This window comes from Cebus imitator, unplaced genomic scaffold, assembly GCF_001604975.1.
Source record: "Cebus imitator isolate Cc_AM_T3 unplaced genomic scaffold, Cebus_imitator-1.0 Scaffold430, whole genome shotgun sequence".
Lineage (NCBI taxonomy): Eukaryota > Metazoa > Chordata > Mammalia > Primates > Cebidae > Cebus > Cebus imitator.
In genome coordinates, this window is record NW_016107745.1 from 1,645,545 (window position 1) to 1,661,161 (window position 15,617).

A 15,617-nucleotide genomic window follows, 5' to 3' on the forward strand; every position below is an offset into this window, starting at 1 on the left:
AAACTAGTCCCTGGTGCCAAAAATGTTGGGGACTGCTGGCTTAAGCCACCTAGTCTATGGTATTTTTGTTTTAGCAGCCCAAAATGATTAAGTAGAGGCTAGAGAGAGAGAGAGAGAGAGAGAGAAATGGATAAATTGGACTTCATCAAAATTAAAAACTTTTATGCCATAAATGATACCATCAAGAAAGTGGAAAGAGGCTGAGTGGATGGAATGTGAATGGGGAAAGGGAAGATGCTGGTCAAAGGGTACAAAGTTTCAGTTAGATAGCAGAAATAAATTTTGGTGGTCTGTTGCACAGCATGGTGAAAAGAGTTGATAAAAATGTATCACGTTTCAAATTGCTAAAGGAATAGGTTTTCTGTTTCTTTGTTTTTTGAGATAGTCTCACTTTGTCACCAAGGCTGGAGTGTAGTGCAGCAATCACACCTCACTACAGCCTCACCCTCCTAGGCTCAAGCAATTCTCCCACTTCAGCCCCAAAAGTAGCTGGGACTACAGGCACACACCACTATGCCTGGCTAAATTTTGTATTTTTTTGTAGAGATAGGATTTTTGCCATGTTTTAAATGTTCTCACTATCAAGAAAGGTAGACTTTAAATGTTCTCACCACAAAGAAATGGTAACTAAGTGAGATGATGGATATGTGAGTTAGCCTGATTTAATCATTATTAAATATTAAAAAATAATAATTGTACATATATAAAATTATTATTTGTCAATTAAAAATAAAACAATAATAAGAGAAAGTGAAAATATGTCCTACAAGATGGGAGAACATATTTGTAAACCATAAATCTGAAAAGGGACTTAGACCCATAATTTACAAATAACTCCTACAATTCAATAATACAAATAAAAAAAAATCCCAATTTAAGAATGGGCAAAGGATCTGAATAGCCTGTTTTCAAAAAAGATATCTAGATGGCCAATAAGCATATAAAAAGATACACAATATCATTAATCATAAGGGGGGAAAAGGAAGTTCTCTGGGAATGATGTAGAGGTTAGATTGCATGGGAAGAGACTAGATACAGAGCCTCAGTTCCTGCTATAAAGAGCCATCTAACATCATATAATCATTGTGCATAGAGCAGTATTTAAGACAGATATGGTCCTTGTCCTCATAGAGCCTAAAAATCTTCTAAAGAAAAATGTTGAATAAGTAATCAGAAGAGTGACAAGTGTTTTAAAAGAGAAATAGGATATATTACAGAAGTATATAACAAAGGCTCTTGAACTAGCCTGAGACAGAGCATATCAAGAAAGAATTTCATGAAGAAAAAAATGTCCAAATTGCTTCTGTAAGCAGAATAGGAAGTAATTAGACAAATGGCCATAGAGAAAGAACATTCCAGGTAGATGGGCCAGTGCGTATACAAGTTAGGGAGAAATCCGTGGCTCACAGCAAGAGTGAGTTCTCATGATATCTGATGGTTTTGTAAGGGGCTTTCCCCCTTCTGCTCAGCACTTCCTCTTGCTGACACCATGTGAAGAAGGAGTACTCCCCCTTCTGCCATAATTGTAAATTTCCTGAGGCCTACCAGTCATGCTGAACTGTGAGTCAATTAAACCTCTTTCCTTTATCAATTACCCAGTCTTGGGTATGTCTTTATTAGCAGTGTGAGAATAGACTAATACAAGTATGTACTCTTAATATTTCTGAGTGAAATCATTAAGACAGCAGATAAGAGTATCCAAGAATCAAAATTATCACAACAGACTGGAACAAAGGACTAAAACCAAAAGGTTGTACTGTATCAGGGTAAGTGTAGAGGCTTTCTTTTAAAATCTACCATAAGCTAATATGGTATTCTGATGAATCCTGGAATAGAAAAATATTAGTGGAAAAGCTGGTGAAATCTGAATACAGTTCTGTGTTTTAGTTACTAGTAATGAACCAATGTTGGTTTCTTACTTTGCACACATCCTCCATGATTGTGTAAGATATTAACATTAGAAGAAACTGGGTGAAGGTGTTACCAGTGGAAAGTATCCAAGTCACACAGGTCTACTGCAACCTGAATCCTTGCCTCCTCAGAAGAAAGAATTTGATTGAGGTGCATAAGGCAGAAGGAGAGACCAAGGCAAGATTTAGAGCAGGAGTGAAATATTATTAAAAAGTTTTTGGTCTTCTCTTCCTGGTTCTTCCTGGAGTCAGGAAAAGCTGGGTTGAAAGGGTAAAACAAAAGAAAACAAAAGTTTTAGAGCAGGAATAAAAGGAAGGGAAAAAAGTACACTTGGAAGAGGGTGACTTGAAGATAAGCGCATGATTTGACTTTTTGACTTGGGGTTTTATATGTGGGCATACTTCTGGGGTTTTGCATTACTTTTCTCCTGATTCTTCCCTTGTGGTGGGCTCTCTGCATGTGCATGCTGTAGTCCACTCACCCAGCTCCTAAGATCATATCAGAAAGCTGCTGATTACCAGTTTCAGGTGTTTTCTATTAGGAGACTGCCTTTCCTCAGCACTGGCTGTTACTAATTATTACTTTAGGGAGACAGTTAACAACACCCTGACCATAACCTGATTGTCATCTGACACTCACGGGTGTGTGTGTGTGTGTGTGTACGTGTGTGTGCGCGCGTACGTGTGTGTGCGCGCATAGGGAGCTTTCTCCTGCCTGTGTGTGTGTAGGGAGCTTTCTCCTGCACTGTGTGTGTGTGTGTGTGTAGGTAGGTAGGTAGGGAGCTTTCTCCTGCCGTGTGTGTATGTGTGTGTGTGTAAGCAGGGAGCTTTCTCCTGCCTCTGTGTGTGTGTGTATGTGTCTGTAGGGAGCTTTCTCCTGCCCTGTGTGTGTGTGTGTGTGTGTGTGTGTGTGTATAGGTAGGGGGCTTTCTCCTCCCCGGCTCATGCCTAACTACCTACTGTCACAAAGAACATAAGTAAAAGTTCTATATTATCCCTCCCAACTTTCTATAAATCTAAAATTATTTGAAAATAAGACGTTTATGCATGTTCTCACTTATAAATGACCACCGAACACTGGGTGTCATGGACATAAAGATGACAACAATAGAAACTGGGGACTACTAGAGGGGAGAAGGAGGGAGTGGGGCAAGGCTTGAAAAGTAACTACTGGATACTACGCTGAGTATCTGGATAATGCCATCATTTGTACTCCAAATCTCAGCATCATGCAATACACCCAGGGAACAAATCTGCATATGCACCTCCTGAATCTAAAATAGATGTTGGAAAGAAAAACCAGAAAGAAATTTAAATAAATTTTAAAAATAAGAGGTTTATTAAAAAGGGAATATCAGATAAATAAAAATATATTTATTTAAAGAACAGCAAGAAAAAAACCTACTATAGAAAGGCTGTCCTACCTAAAGAAGCTAATGTACATACTGACTACGTTTCTAGAGCTCTAACATCCAGAGCAAGAGAAGGCAATAGTCCTCTTCCGCTGTAGCATGCTTAGATTCCCTGTGTAGTTTTATATTCAGTGCTAGAATTTTAAGAAGAAAATAACAACCTAGATCATGTTCACAGAAGAAAAACAAAGAAGGTAAGAAGTTTGACACAATGGAATATAAAGAAATGTTGAATTCTCTGGGGGTAGGAGAAAAGAGAGATCAGTTTGGAGAAGAGAAGACTCATCAAGGGTATGTAGTCAGTGTCTTGATATGCTTATTTATTTGTTTACTTGAAGACAGGGTCTCCCTCTGTTGCCAGTCTAGAGAGCAGTGGTGGGATTGTAGCCCACTGCAGCCTTGAACTCCTGGGCTCAAGCAATATCCCCCGCTCAGTCCCCAGAGAAGCTGGTTTTACAGGCACATACCACCATGATCAGCTATTTTTTTCTGTATTTTTTGTAGTGATGAGGTTTCCCTATGTTGCTTAGGCTGGTCTTGAACATTTGGCCGCAAGCAATGCTCTCACTTCAGCCTTGTGTTTATATCTTTACAGGCCTGACTAGGAGCTAAATGAGCAAGTACTTGCAAGGTAGGCCCAGAGGGTGGGGCTAAAATCAAAGAGAGAAAGTTACAGGGAGGGAGCTCTTTTGAATATAGTGGGTCTTTCTTGTCATTGGGATACAGCATGGCTGTTGAAGAGATGTGTGAGGAGAGACTGAAAAGTCAAGTTTCTGGAATGTTAAAAGAAGATGCTGGTTTTTATAGCTTAGGTCTTTGTTCACTGGAGTTGATTACTACATTTGTTGTTTGAATGAGATCCCTATAATCTTTGGCAACTCTAGAGATTCTTTTGAGGTGTTAAGATCAGATATTTAACAAACCTGACAAAAACAACCAATGGGGAAAGGATTCCCTATTTAATAAGTGATGTTAGGAAAACCGGCTAGCCATATGCAGAAAGCTGAAACTGGATCCCTTCCTTACACATTATACAAAAATTAACTCCAGATGGATTAAAGATTTAAATATGAGGCCTAACACCATAAAAACTCTAGAAGAAAACCCAGACAATACCATTCAGGACATAGGCATGGGCAAGGACTTCATGACTAAAACACCAAAAGCAATGGCAACAAAAGGCAAAATAGACAAATGGATCTAATTAAACTTAAGAGCTTCTGCACAGCAAAAGAAACTATCAATAGTGTGAACTGGCAACCAACAGAATGGAAAAATTTTTTGCAATCTACCCATCTGACAAAGGGCTCATATGCAGAATCTATGGAGAACTAAAACAAATTTATAAGAAAAAAACAAACAACCCTATCAAAAAGTGGGCAAAGGATATGAACAGTCATTTTTTGAAAGAAGACATTTATGCAGACAACAAACATATGAAAAAAATATCATCACTGGTCATTAGAGAAATGCAAATCAAAACCACATTGAGATACCACCTCACACCAGTTAGAATGGTGATCATTAGAAAATCAGTAGACCAGACGAGATTGGGCATGTTCAGGGTTGTATGGCTGTAGATATCTATGAAGTTTTTTTTTTTAAATGGAGTCTCACTCTGTTGCCCAGGCTGGATGTCAGTGTACTGTATCGATTCACTGCAACCTCAGTCTCCTGGGTTCAAGCAATTCTCTTGCCTCAGCTTCCTGAATGCTGGGATTTCAGGCACGCACTCCATGCCCAGCCAACAGGGTTTCACCATGTTGGCCAGTCTGGTCTTGAACTCCTGACCTCAGGTGAACTGCCTGCCTTGGCCTCCCAAAGTGCGGGGATTACAGGCATGAGCCACTGTGCCTGGCTCAACAGATACTACAAAGAGAATAAAATGCCTAGGAATATAACTAACAATGAATGTAAAGGACCCCTTCAAGGAGAACTACAAACCACTGCTCAAGGAAATAAGAGAGGACACAAACAGATGGAAAAACATTCCATGCTCATGGTTAGGAAGAATCAATATCATGAAAATGGCCATACTACCTAAAGTAATTTACAGATTCAATGCTATCCCCAACAAGCTACCATTGACCTTTTACACAGAACTGGAAAAAAAACCACCTTAAACTTCATATGGAACCAAAAGAGAGCCTGCATAGCCAAGACAATGCTAAGCAAAAAGAACAACGCTGGAGGCATCACATTACCTGACTTCACACTATACTACAAGGCTACAGTGATCAAACAGCATAGTACTGGTACCAAAACAGAGGTATAGACCAATGGAACAGAACAGAGGCCTCAGAAGTAATGCCACACATCTACAACCATTTGATCTTTGACAAATCTGATAGAAACAAGCAATGAAGAAAGGATTCCCTCTTTAATAAATGGTATTGGGAAAACTGGCTAGCCATGTGCAGAAAGCTGAAACTGGACCCCTTCTTACACCTTATACAAAAATTAGCTCTAGATGGATTAAAGATTTAAACATAAGACCTAACACCATAAAAACCCTAGAAGAAAACCTAGGCAATACCATTCAGGACATAGGCACAGGCAAGGACTTCATGACTAAAACTCCAAAAGCAATGGCAAGCAAAGCCAAAATAGACAAATGAGATCTAATTAAACTTAAGATCTTCTGCACAGCAAAAGAAACAACCATTATAGTGAACCGCCAACCAACAGAATGGGAAAAAAATTTTGCAAGCCACCCATCTGACAAAGGGCTAATATCCAGAATATACAAAGAACTAAAACAAATTTACAAGAAAAAAACAACCTCATCAAAAAGTGGGGGAAGGATATGAACAGGCATTTTTCAAAAGAAGACATTTATGTGGCCAACAAACATATGAAAAAATGCTCATCATCACTGGTCATTACAGAAATGCAAATCAAAACCACATTGAGATACCGTATCATGCCAGTTAGAATGGCAGTCATTAAAAAGTCTGGAGACAACAGACGCTGGAGAAATAGGAACGCTTTTAGACTGTTGATGGGAGCGTAAATTAGTGCAACCATTGTGGAAGAAGTGTGGCAATTCCTCAAGGATCTAGAAATAGAATTACCATTGGACCTATTAATCCCATTACTGGGTATATACCCAAAGGATTATAAATCATTCTATTATAAAGACACATGCACACGTATGTTCATTGTGGCATTGTTTACAATAGTAAAGACTTGGAACCAATCCAAATGCCCATCAAGGATAGACTAGATAAAGAAAATGTGGCACATATACACCATGAAATACTATGCAGCCATAAAAAAGGATGAGTTCATGTCCTTTGCAGGGACATGTATGAATCTGGAAACCATCATTCTCAGGAAACTGACATGAGAACAGGAAACCAAACACCGCATCTTCTCACTCATAAGTGGGTGTTGAACAATGAGAACACACGGACACAGGGAGGGGAACATCACATACCAGGCCCTGGGGGGAGGGGTGCTACAGGAGGAATATCAGGGGGTGAGGGGATTGGGGAGGGATAATATTAGCAGAAATACCTAACGTAGATGATGGGGCAATGGATGCAGCAAACCACCACCATGACATGTGTATACCTATGTAACAAACCTGCATGATCTGCACATGTACTCCAGAACTTAAAGTATAATAAAAAGAATTTTTAAAAAAATCAGAGAGGCCAAATTCTTAAGTTTTTTCTGAGTCATTCCTATTACTATATGTGTAGTCTTGGTGGTTTTCCTCTTGGTACTCTTAGCTAACAAAGATGTTTGCCTGTGGGAAGGAAAGCCACCTAGACATCCTGTCTTCTTATCAGGAAGGTAAGCTGCCACCAGCAGGGGAAGCTTAGAGATGTAAGGGTTAAGTGTCACAATGATCATACTACCTCTTGCTTGGTTCCTAGCTTCCCTCAGGATACAGTCCAAATTCTTTAATTTGGCATTCAAGGCCCTCCTCACTTGGCTTCTACTTATTTCTCCTGCATCCTCTGTCACCACCCCTCCTATTCTTCTTAGGGTGACCCTGTGCTTTTGTCCTTTTGTCACAAGGAGTCATGTAACACTGTCAGGACACACCATAGCACTTCAGCCTCTTTACACGTTTGATACTCAAGTAAAGATGCCTCCTTCCTTAAGACTTCATTCACTCCCTTGTACCACTTCTCTGCCCGCTATTTGTATTATACCAGATCTTACCATATTATTTGTTTTTACATCTACATCACCCATTATCTTGTGTACTTTTCAGGGACAGAATGTGTTTTGTATTAATCTTCTCTCCTCAGCATCCAACATAGAGCCTGGTAGGCAGAAGATGCTCACCAGATATTTGTAGTGTTAAAGAATGGGTTTGCAAGAATTCACTAAATAATTATAAAGTTCACAAAGACTTGGTTTCAAATTCCAGTTGCATGATGTAGACAAATTACTTAATCTCATTAAATCTCCATTGTTACAAATGAAAATGGGAGAAGACCATACTTACATGTCTCAGAATTTAAGTGCTATCTTCTAAATGAAATCTTACTTCCCAAACTGATCCTTTTTCCTGATTTAATTACTCCAATATTGTCTGTCTCTTCCTACCATAATGTAAGTCTCATGAAGACATGAACTTGTTTTCACTGCCGTATCCCCAGAGTCTAGATAATGCTAGTTATATGGCAGGTATTTAATAATAGTACCACTCATATAATACACACTTCTGACCAATTTGAGGCTATACATAGGCACACAGGCAACACAACATGAAAAGGAAAGTAAAACAAACTTGAAAACTGCCCAAACTTTGAATATACTCCCCTACTCAGACACAGATCCATCAGCAGAAGAGGGAAGCCTTACTGGCTCAGGGGGGCTGAACATAACTTCAGCGCCTTAACTTACCCTTAACCTACATAAACACAGTGTTGATTCCCTGGGAATTAAGGCTTGAAATAGGAAAGAAAAAACAAAACTATATAAAACTCAACAATAAGAAAACAAACAACCCAATTAAAAAATAGGCCAAAGGTCTTAACAAATACTTTACAAAAGAAGATATACAAATGGCAAGTAAGCATATGAGAAGATGCTTTAAGTCATATGCCATTTGGAAAATGCAAATTGAAACAACAGTGAGATATAGTTATATACCTACTAGAATGGCCAAAATCAAGAACACTGACAACACTACATGCTGGCAAGGATGTGGAGCACAAGTACCTGCATTCATTGCTGATTGGGAATGTAAAATGGCACAACCACTTTGGAAGAGTTTGGTGATTTCTCACAAAACTAAGCCTACGCGTACCATATGATCCAACAATTGCACTCCTTGGAATTTACACAAAGGAGTTGAAAATTTATGTCCACATGAAAACCTGAATGCTGATGTTTATAACAACTTTATCATAACCGCCAAAACCTGAAAGCAACTAAGATATCCTTCAGTTGGTAGATAAATAAACTGTATTACATCCAGACAATGCACTGTTATTCAGTGCTAAAAAAGTGAGCTATCATGTCATGAAAACATATGGAGTAAGCTTAAGTGCCTATACTAAGTGAAAGAAGGCAATCTGAAAAGGCTATACAAATTTCAACTACATGGCACTCTGGAAAAGACAAAACTATGGGGACATTAAAAAGATCAGTGGTTCACAGGGTTATGGGAAGGGAAGAATGAATAGGTGAGATACAGAGGATTTTTAGAACAATGAAACTAATTTGTAATATTAAAATGGTTTATACAGGCCATTATAAATTTGTCCACACCCATAGAATGTACTACACCCAGAGGGAACTCTAAGGTAAATGATGGACTCTGTGTGCTAATGATGTGTCAACATAGGCTCATCAGTTGTAACAAATGTAGCACTCTGGTGAAAGATGTTGATAATGGGAGAGGCTATGTTTGTGTAGGGGCAGGAAGTATATTGAAAAATCTCTGTACCTTCCTCTCAATTGTGCCATGAAACTAAAATTGTTCTAAAAAAGAAAACAGTATATTTAAAACAAGCAAACAACAAACAAACTGAGCAGAGGTATCAGAGAAAGTTGCCAATATAACTCCTGAGTAAAGATTAGTCTTTCAACAAGTGTTGCTGGAAAAATTCGATATCATATGCAACTAAATGAACTTAGGCCCCTACCTTATTCCATACACAAAAACTAATTCAAAATGAATTACAGACTTAAATTTAGGCTAAATATATAAATATTTCAGAAGCATAACATAAAAGAAAATCATTGTGGCCTGCTGTTAGGCAAAGAGTTCTTAGATATGAGAAGACGCTCCACAGCATTATGTCCTTTGGAAATGCAAACTGAAACAACAATAAGTACAATTACACATGTATTTGAATGGCCAAAATCAAGAATACTGACAATACTAAATGCTGGCAAAAATGTGATGCACAGGTACTCCCATTCATGATAGCATCAAAAGCATAATCCATTAAAAATTTGATAATTGGACTTCAAAATTTAAATTTTTTATACTTCAAAAGACATGGTTAAGAGAATGAATGAAAAGACAGGCAAGAATTGGGGGAAAATATTTGCTAAACATATTATCTGACAAAAGACTTGTGTTAGAATATATAAAGAACTCTTAAAATCTATGAGAACTCAGTTTTAAAAATGTGAAAATGATTTGAACTGATACTTCAAAGAATGTTTATGAATAAAAAATAATTACATGGGAAAATGATCAATATAATTAGTCATAAGGGCAATACAAATTAAAACCACAATGAGATATACCCACTAAAAGGCTATAATAATGATTACAGATAATTTCAAGTGTTGGCTAGCATCTGGAGAAACTGGAACCCTCCCACATGGCTGATAAATATATAAAATTATACTACTATTTGGGACACAGTTTGACAATTTATCTTTTAAAAGTTGAACATAAACTTATTATTTATTAATATAGTCTTATGTTATTATTATTTTACCCCTAGAAATTTACCCAAGAAAAATGTAATCATATGTCCACTCAAAGATAAGTAACTGAATAATCATAGCAGCATTATTCATAATAGATCAAAACTGAAACCCAACCAAATATCCTTGAAATAGAGAACTGGTAAACAAAATGTGGTATATCCTTTCAGCAGAATACTATTCAGTACTAAAAATGAACTACTGATACATGCCATAATATAGATGAACCTAAAAAATATAATGCTAAGTGAAAAATGTAAGACACAAAAGATGACTACATGTTCTCTAATTCTGTTTATATGAAATGTTCAGAAATGGTAAATTTATAGTGTCAGCAGATTGGTAGTTACCTGTGACTGGGACTAGAAGTGGGAATTAACAAGGGAAATTTTTGAGATGATGGAAATATTCTAAAATCAGATATTGTGGTAATAATTACACAGCTCTATAAAAATCATAAGATACTAAAAATCATAAAATTATACGCTTACAATGCATGAATTTTTTAGTATGTGAATTATACCTCAATAAAGCTATTAAAACAATAATGAAAATATCTTTCTCATGATGTCTTTATCTTAAATGGCAGATCATGGTTTTAAATACATGTTCAAAGGGGTTTTATTTAGTGGGTTTAAAAGGAGCTACTGGTAACAAAATAAAATGCATTCTTGGATGATATAATTAGTACCAGTAACAGCTATGACCATAGTGATTAACAGTTCCAGCACTAAAAATTCAAAATCTCCCTTCCTGCCTCCTCTACCTAAGATCTAGATGCTGGCATGTTTAGCCTTCCCACTTGTAATTATCCTCCCCCAAATTGGAATAAGGATTAACTAATTATACTGATGCCTTCAGACACAAGCCATATCAAACACCCTGGTAACTGAGAATTGTCCTGTTTGCAAAAGTATGCCAGAAAGCCTTAAAATCTCTAAAATCTGCATTAAGGCCCAGCACAGAGGATTGAGCCAACCCACAGAGCACCCCTGATCTAGTCCAGCTGGCACAGGTACACCCTGTACTTCCATTAAATTTACTTTCTTAAAATGCTGCTTTGGATAAGATAAATCCCTTTCTCAAAAATCTACTTGGGTCTTAGAATGTCCATCAAAGGGCCAGGACATGGTGTTAGAAGCCATGGGTTTAAACTTGGCCCTGATATGAACCAGTCATGAGGACTTACAGAAGACACTTATCTTTTTAGCCTCAGATTATTTATCCCCCAAAGTGGGACAGTTCTGACTACTCTATAAAACTATTGTGAGAAAAAACATTGAATAGTCTATATAAAGTAACAAACCCAGTATATGTGCTGTGTTGAATCTGAATAAAGGATGTAGTCAATATGACAATCACGGCTTTCCAGGGTTTTGCCTGGATCTTCCTGTCTAGCTTAATCTTCCAGTAGCCTCTTGATTCCTTATTCCAATCAAACCAGACTTCTAACCAACTATCACCACCAGGCAATGACTCTGGCTTTTCCTGATTTCTGGGCTACCTTATTATCAACTCTGTATTCCATAATCTTGCCCATCTTTCAAGATGGCTTAAAAGCAAAATCCTTAGCTTTTAAAGACATTTTTTTATGACATTTGTTTTGATTATTAACTCCTTAAACAACTCATTAGATCCTTAATTATATGTTTTTAAGTGTCAGAGCTATTTGGACATGTCATTTTTTCCCCTGGCACAGAATATGCTTCTGAAAGTATACCAAGACTTGCATATATACCTTGCTATATATCTCTACAGTGCCTCTCATAGGCTCTGAAGTAGGACAGGAGTCTCAAACTATTACTTTTTCCAACCGAGGAATTCCTCAAGGATAATTTGAAAACTTCTATTCGAATCCAATTTTCTCACTTTATAGGTGAAAAAATTATCCCCAGAAAGGGGACATAGAATTCAAGGTAATACAAGTAGTTTCATGTTAGAGCTAAAAGCAGAATTCAGGTTTTCTGTGGCAGAGACTTCAAGCTGTCCCTCAATATCAATTCTCCCCCATAGTTACAGGACCACCAATTTTTAGTTAAAACATGGCTACTAGGAATAAAGACTTCATTTCTTATCCTTCTGTTAGTTACATGTGGATAAGTTGTGGTAAATGACAGTGCCACAAAACTGCTTCTGCTTTTTCCACCATCTCTTTTATCCTGCTGCATGGAATACAGATAAGATGATAGAATTCCATATTGAATCATGAGGTTGAGGGCCACATCCCAGGGATGGCAGAGAAGAAAGCTGAAAGAACCTGACTCTTTGATGCTTTCAAGGAGTAGAGCCATAACATTAGCTGTGGATCGCCTACATTTAGACTTTTACATTGAAAAGAAATAAACGTCTATCTTGTTTAAGTTGTTATTTTATATGTGTTATTTTGAATATCTATTATTGGAAGCTTAACTGATCCTATTGTTTTTCTTATCAGCTTTCTGTTGCTCTCCCCTCTTCACACTGCTTCCAGACATGTATCTTAATTCACTTTTTCATCATTTCAATCATTCATTCAATAAACAATCATTGTGCACCTACATTCTGCCTGTCATAAATCTAAGAGAAGGTTGGGTGGGCACAAGAGTGAAATGTACAGATCCTGCCTTAGAAGTTGTAAGTATTAAATGAACTTCCTATTCTCTTAAATAATGTCACAATTCATATGTCTGGCAAATATTCATCTCAGAATTTTTCTGACAATCCCATCTCAAATAATCTCACCGTTCAGTAATATATTGTTTATTGGACCAGCTGTACTTAATATATTCTATTTGTTCCCCTACATCCACTCTCTACCCTTCTATACCCTTTTATTTTCCTTGGGAGGCTGATCTGTATGAATTACATAAATGGGCTCCTTTATTCTCTGGATTCTGGTTGGGTTGGCCAATATGAACTCCTAGAAGGAGATCAGATGTAAGTAAGAGAATGAGGTCTATATATTTATTTTTCTCACCTCTCTCTGTGGGATTATCTCAGGCTAACTGTGTATCTTAGCTGAAGGTCACCAATTCTTTTCAAGATGACCCATTAAATGGCTCTCTACTATTGTGTTTTGTTAACTATTCCTTCCCTTCATGCCCTTTGGACTGTTATTATAATGCCCTAGAGAATTTCGCTATACCTTGTCATTGCATGTACTGTCCACACCTTGTAAATAGCCCATTTATTAAACCTTCCTTAAATTATCCTAATCTGAGGCTGCCATCTGTTTCCTGCTAGCATGTTGACTCATACACCAAGTATACCAATTTTCAGATCAAAATATATAGGCAACCAATACAAATGGCACCCATGAGAAGCACTGTTGGGAAGAAGGTTGGAGTAGAGAAAAGATATTTAGCAAAATCTTAGTGCATAGAGAATCTCAGACTATAAGAATAATGATATAACAAATCATGACCAGATTTATGTCTTAGGTACTTGAGCTGTACGTAGTCCCTCTTTATTGCGCTCTTTTTCGAGGTATCCTGGATTTATTTAGAAGTAGTTCTCACTTTTATGTGGAACTCGCAGTCACTACCAAGAGCTAATTTAACTGCCAATACATATCGGAACCCCAAGTACGGTATCTTCTGCCAATTCTACCAGTATCTTCACTTAGAACCTTTGGAGCCTTTCCAATATGCCTCTTTACGGGCACAATCCACACTGTTTGAAGAAAACAATCACAAAAACAAATTACTACCTGCTTATTCTTTATTAACAACCAAAGTATTGCTGACAACAAAGAGTAAAACCTATTAATTCAATATGAAGCACAACTTCAGATCCTAGTCTAGGCAGAAGAGGAAGGTAGGAAAAGAAAGTAGGAAGATGTGGTAGGCAAAATAATGCACCACTCTCCAACCCAAGATGTCTAACTCCTAACCCCCAGAACCTGTGACTATGTTACCTCATATAACAAAAGGGACTTCACAGATGTGATTAAGTTAAAGATCTTGCTATATGGAGATTAACCTGTATTATCTGGGTAAATCTATTATAATCACAAATGTCCTTGTAAGTGAAAGAGCAAGACAAGAGAGTTAATATCAAAGTGATACAGCATGAGAAAGATTCAACCAGCCACTGATGGCTTTCAAGATGGAAGAGAACTACAAACTAAGAAGTGCAAGCAGCCTCTGTAAGCTGGAAAAGGCAGGGAAATAAATTCTCTCCTAGAGTCTCCAAAACAAATGCAGATCTGCTGATACCTTGACTTTAGCCTAGTGAGACTCATTTTGTATTTCTAGCCCCTGGAATTATAATAATTTTGTGTTGCTTTATACTACCATGTTTGGGGTAGTTTGCCACATCAGCAATAGGACACTCTTATGGAACAGGAGACTAAAATCTCTAGACCCAGGAAACTAAACCAGGAGCAGAAAAAAAGAGTCAGGAACTGATAGATGACAGAGACAGAGCACATTGTGGTCATCATAACCAAACTGCACAGCACTTGCTAACCTGTACTGCAGGCAAGTTTGGTTCACTAAGAAATGTATTCTTCATATCAGAGGCTCGCAGTAATAAAATGCTTTCATACCTTTTGGAACACCTAGTAATAGTCTCCTTTTCTCTCAGAGGTTTTGGGATTCACCTAAGTTTTGTATTTTGCTAGAGAGCTTTATCAGCTTCATTCAGAAAAACAACCATCTGTCTCATACCTTATTCTGTGACTTTCTGGTGCCCCTGGTAGCTATAAATCACACAATAAAAATAATATTTAAAGAATTATTAAATTAATACTAATTATATAATTATTTAATTATAGTTAATATAGATCTTGCTATATGGAGATTAACCTGGATTATCTGGGTTAGAAGTTCCAGATCATATCATCCAGAAAGCACCAATATTAATTATTTGCATTCCATAAAACCTCATTGCTAGGTTTCTATCCCAAGATTGCCTGTTTCTAAATGAGTATCCCAAACCTGGCACAGGCCTTACCACACTCTGGCCTAGCTGCTCCCGAAAGAAGTAATCCATGTTTCTCTTTTGCAGGCTGTCAAGGTAATGCTGGAAGCGCGTGTACGTATATGGGTAGCAGTAAGCAAACTGGTAAATATCTTCTTCTCGGTCAAAACAAAAGGCAAAGGACATCACATAATTCTTCCTATGGTCCGGGCAGCGGTAGTAGTAAACATTTTTGGGTGGCAGCCTTTGCCTAAAATATATAAACAAAGAAAATTGGGCATATCAGGCATTTGTTCAAGCTTCAAAAGGTAATACATATAAATTAATGCCTAGGAGAAAAACTGTAACATTAAGAACCAGCGGTAATGGGGCTGGGAGAATGACAACACAAACCACATGATGTCAAAAACAGACCAGCTCTTTGTTCATAATCCAGTGCTACCCTTTCTCAACTGTTTGGAAAATGCAAAGTTAAACAAAA

At 37.4% G+C, this 15,617-nt stretch overlaps 1 protein-coding gene across 1 annotated transcript in view; it reads right to left on the minus strand.

Moving 5' to 3' along the window:
• Positions 1–15,400, minus strand: part of BEND5 (BEN domain containing 5) — a 313,319-nt gene extending 297,919 nt beyond the window's left edge. Inside the window, exon 1 of the mRNA XM_037731912.1 lies at positions 15,170–15,400. Coding sequence (XP_037587840.1) covers positions 15,170–15,322 — 153 coding nt within the window. The 5' untranslated portion in view covers positions 15,323–15,400. The remainder of the gene's footprint in view (positions 1–15,169) is intronic.
• Positions 15,401–15,617: the final 217 nt, after the last annotated feature.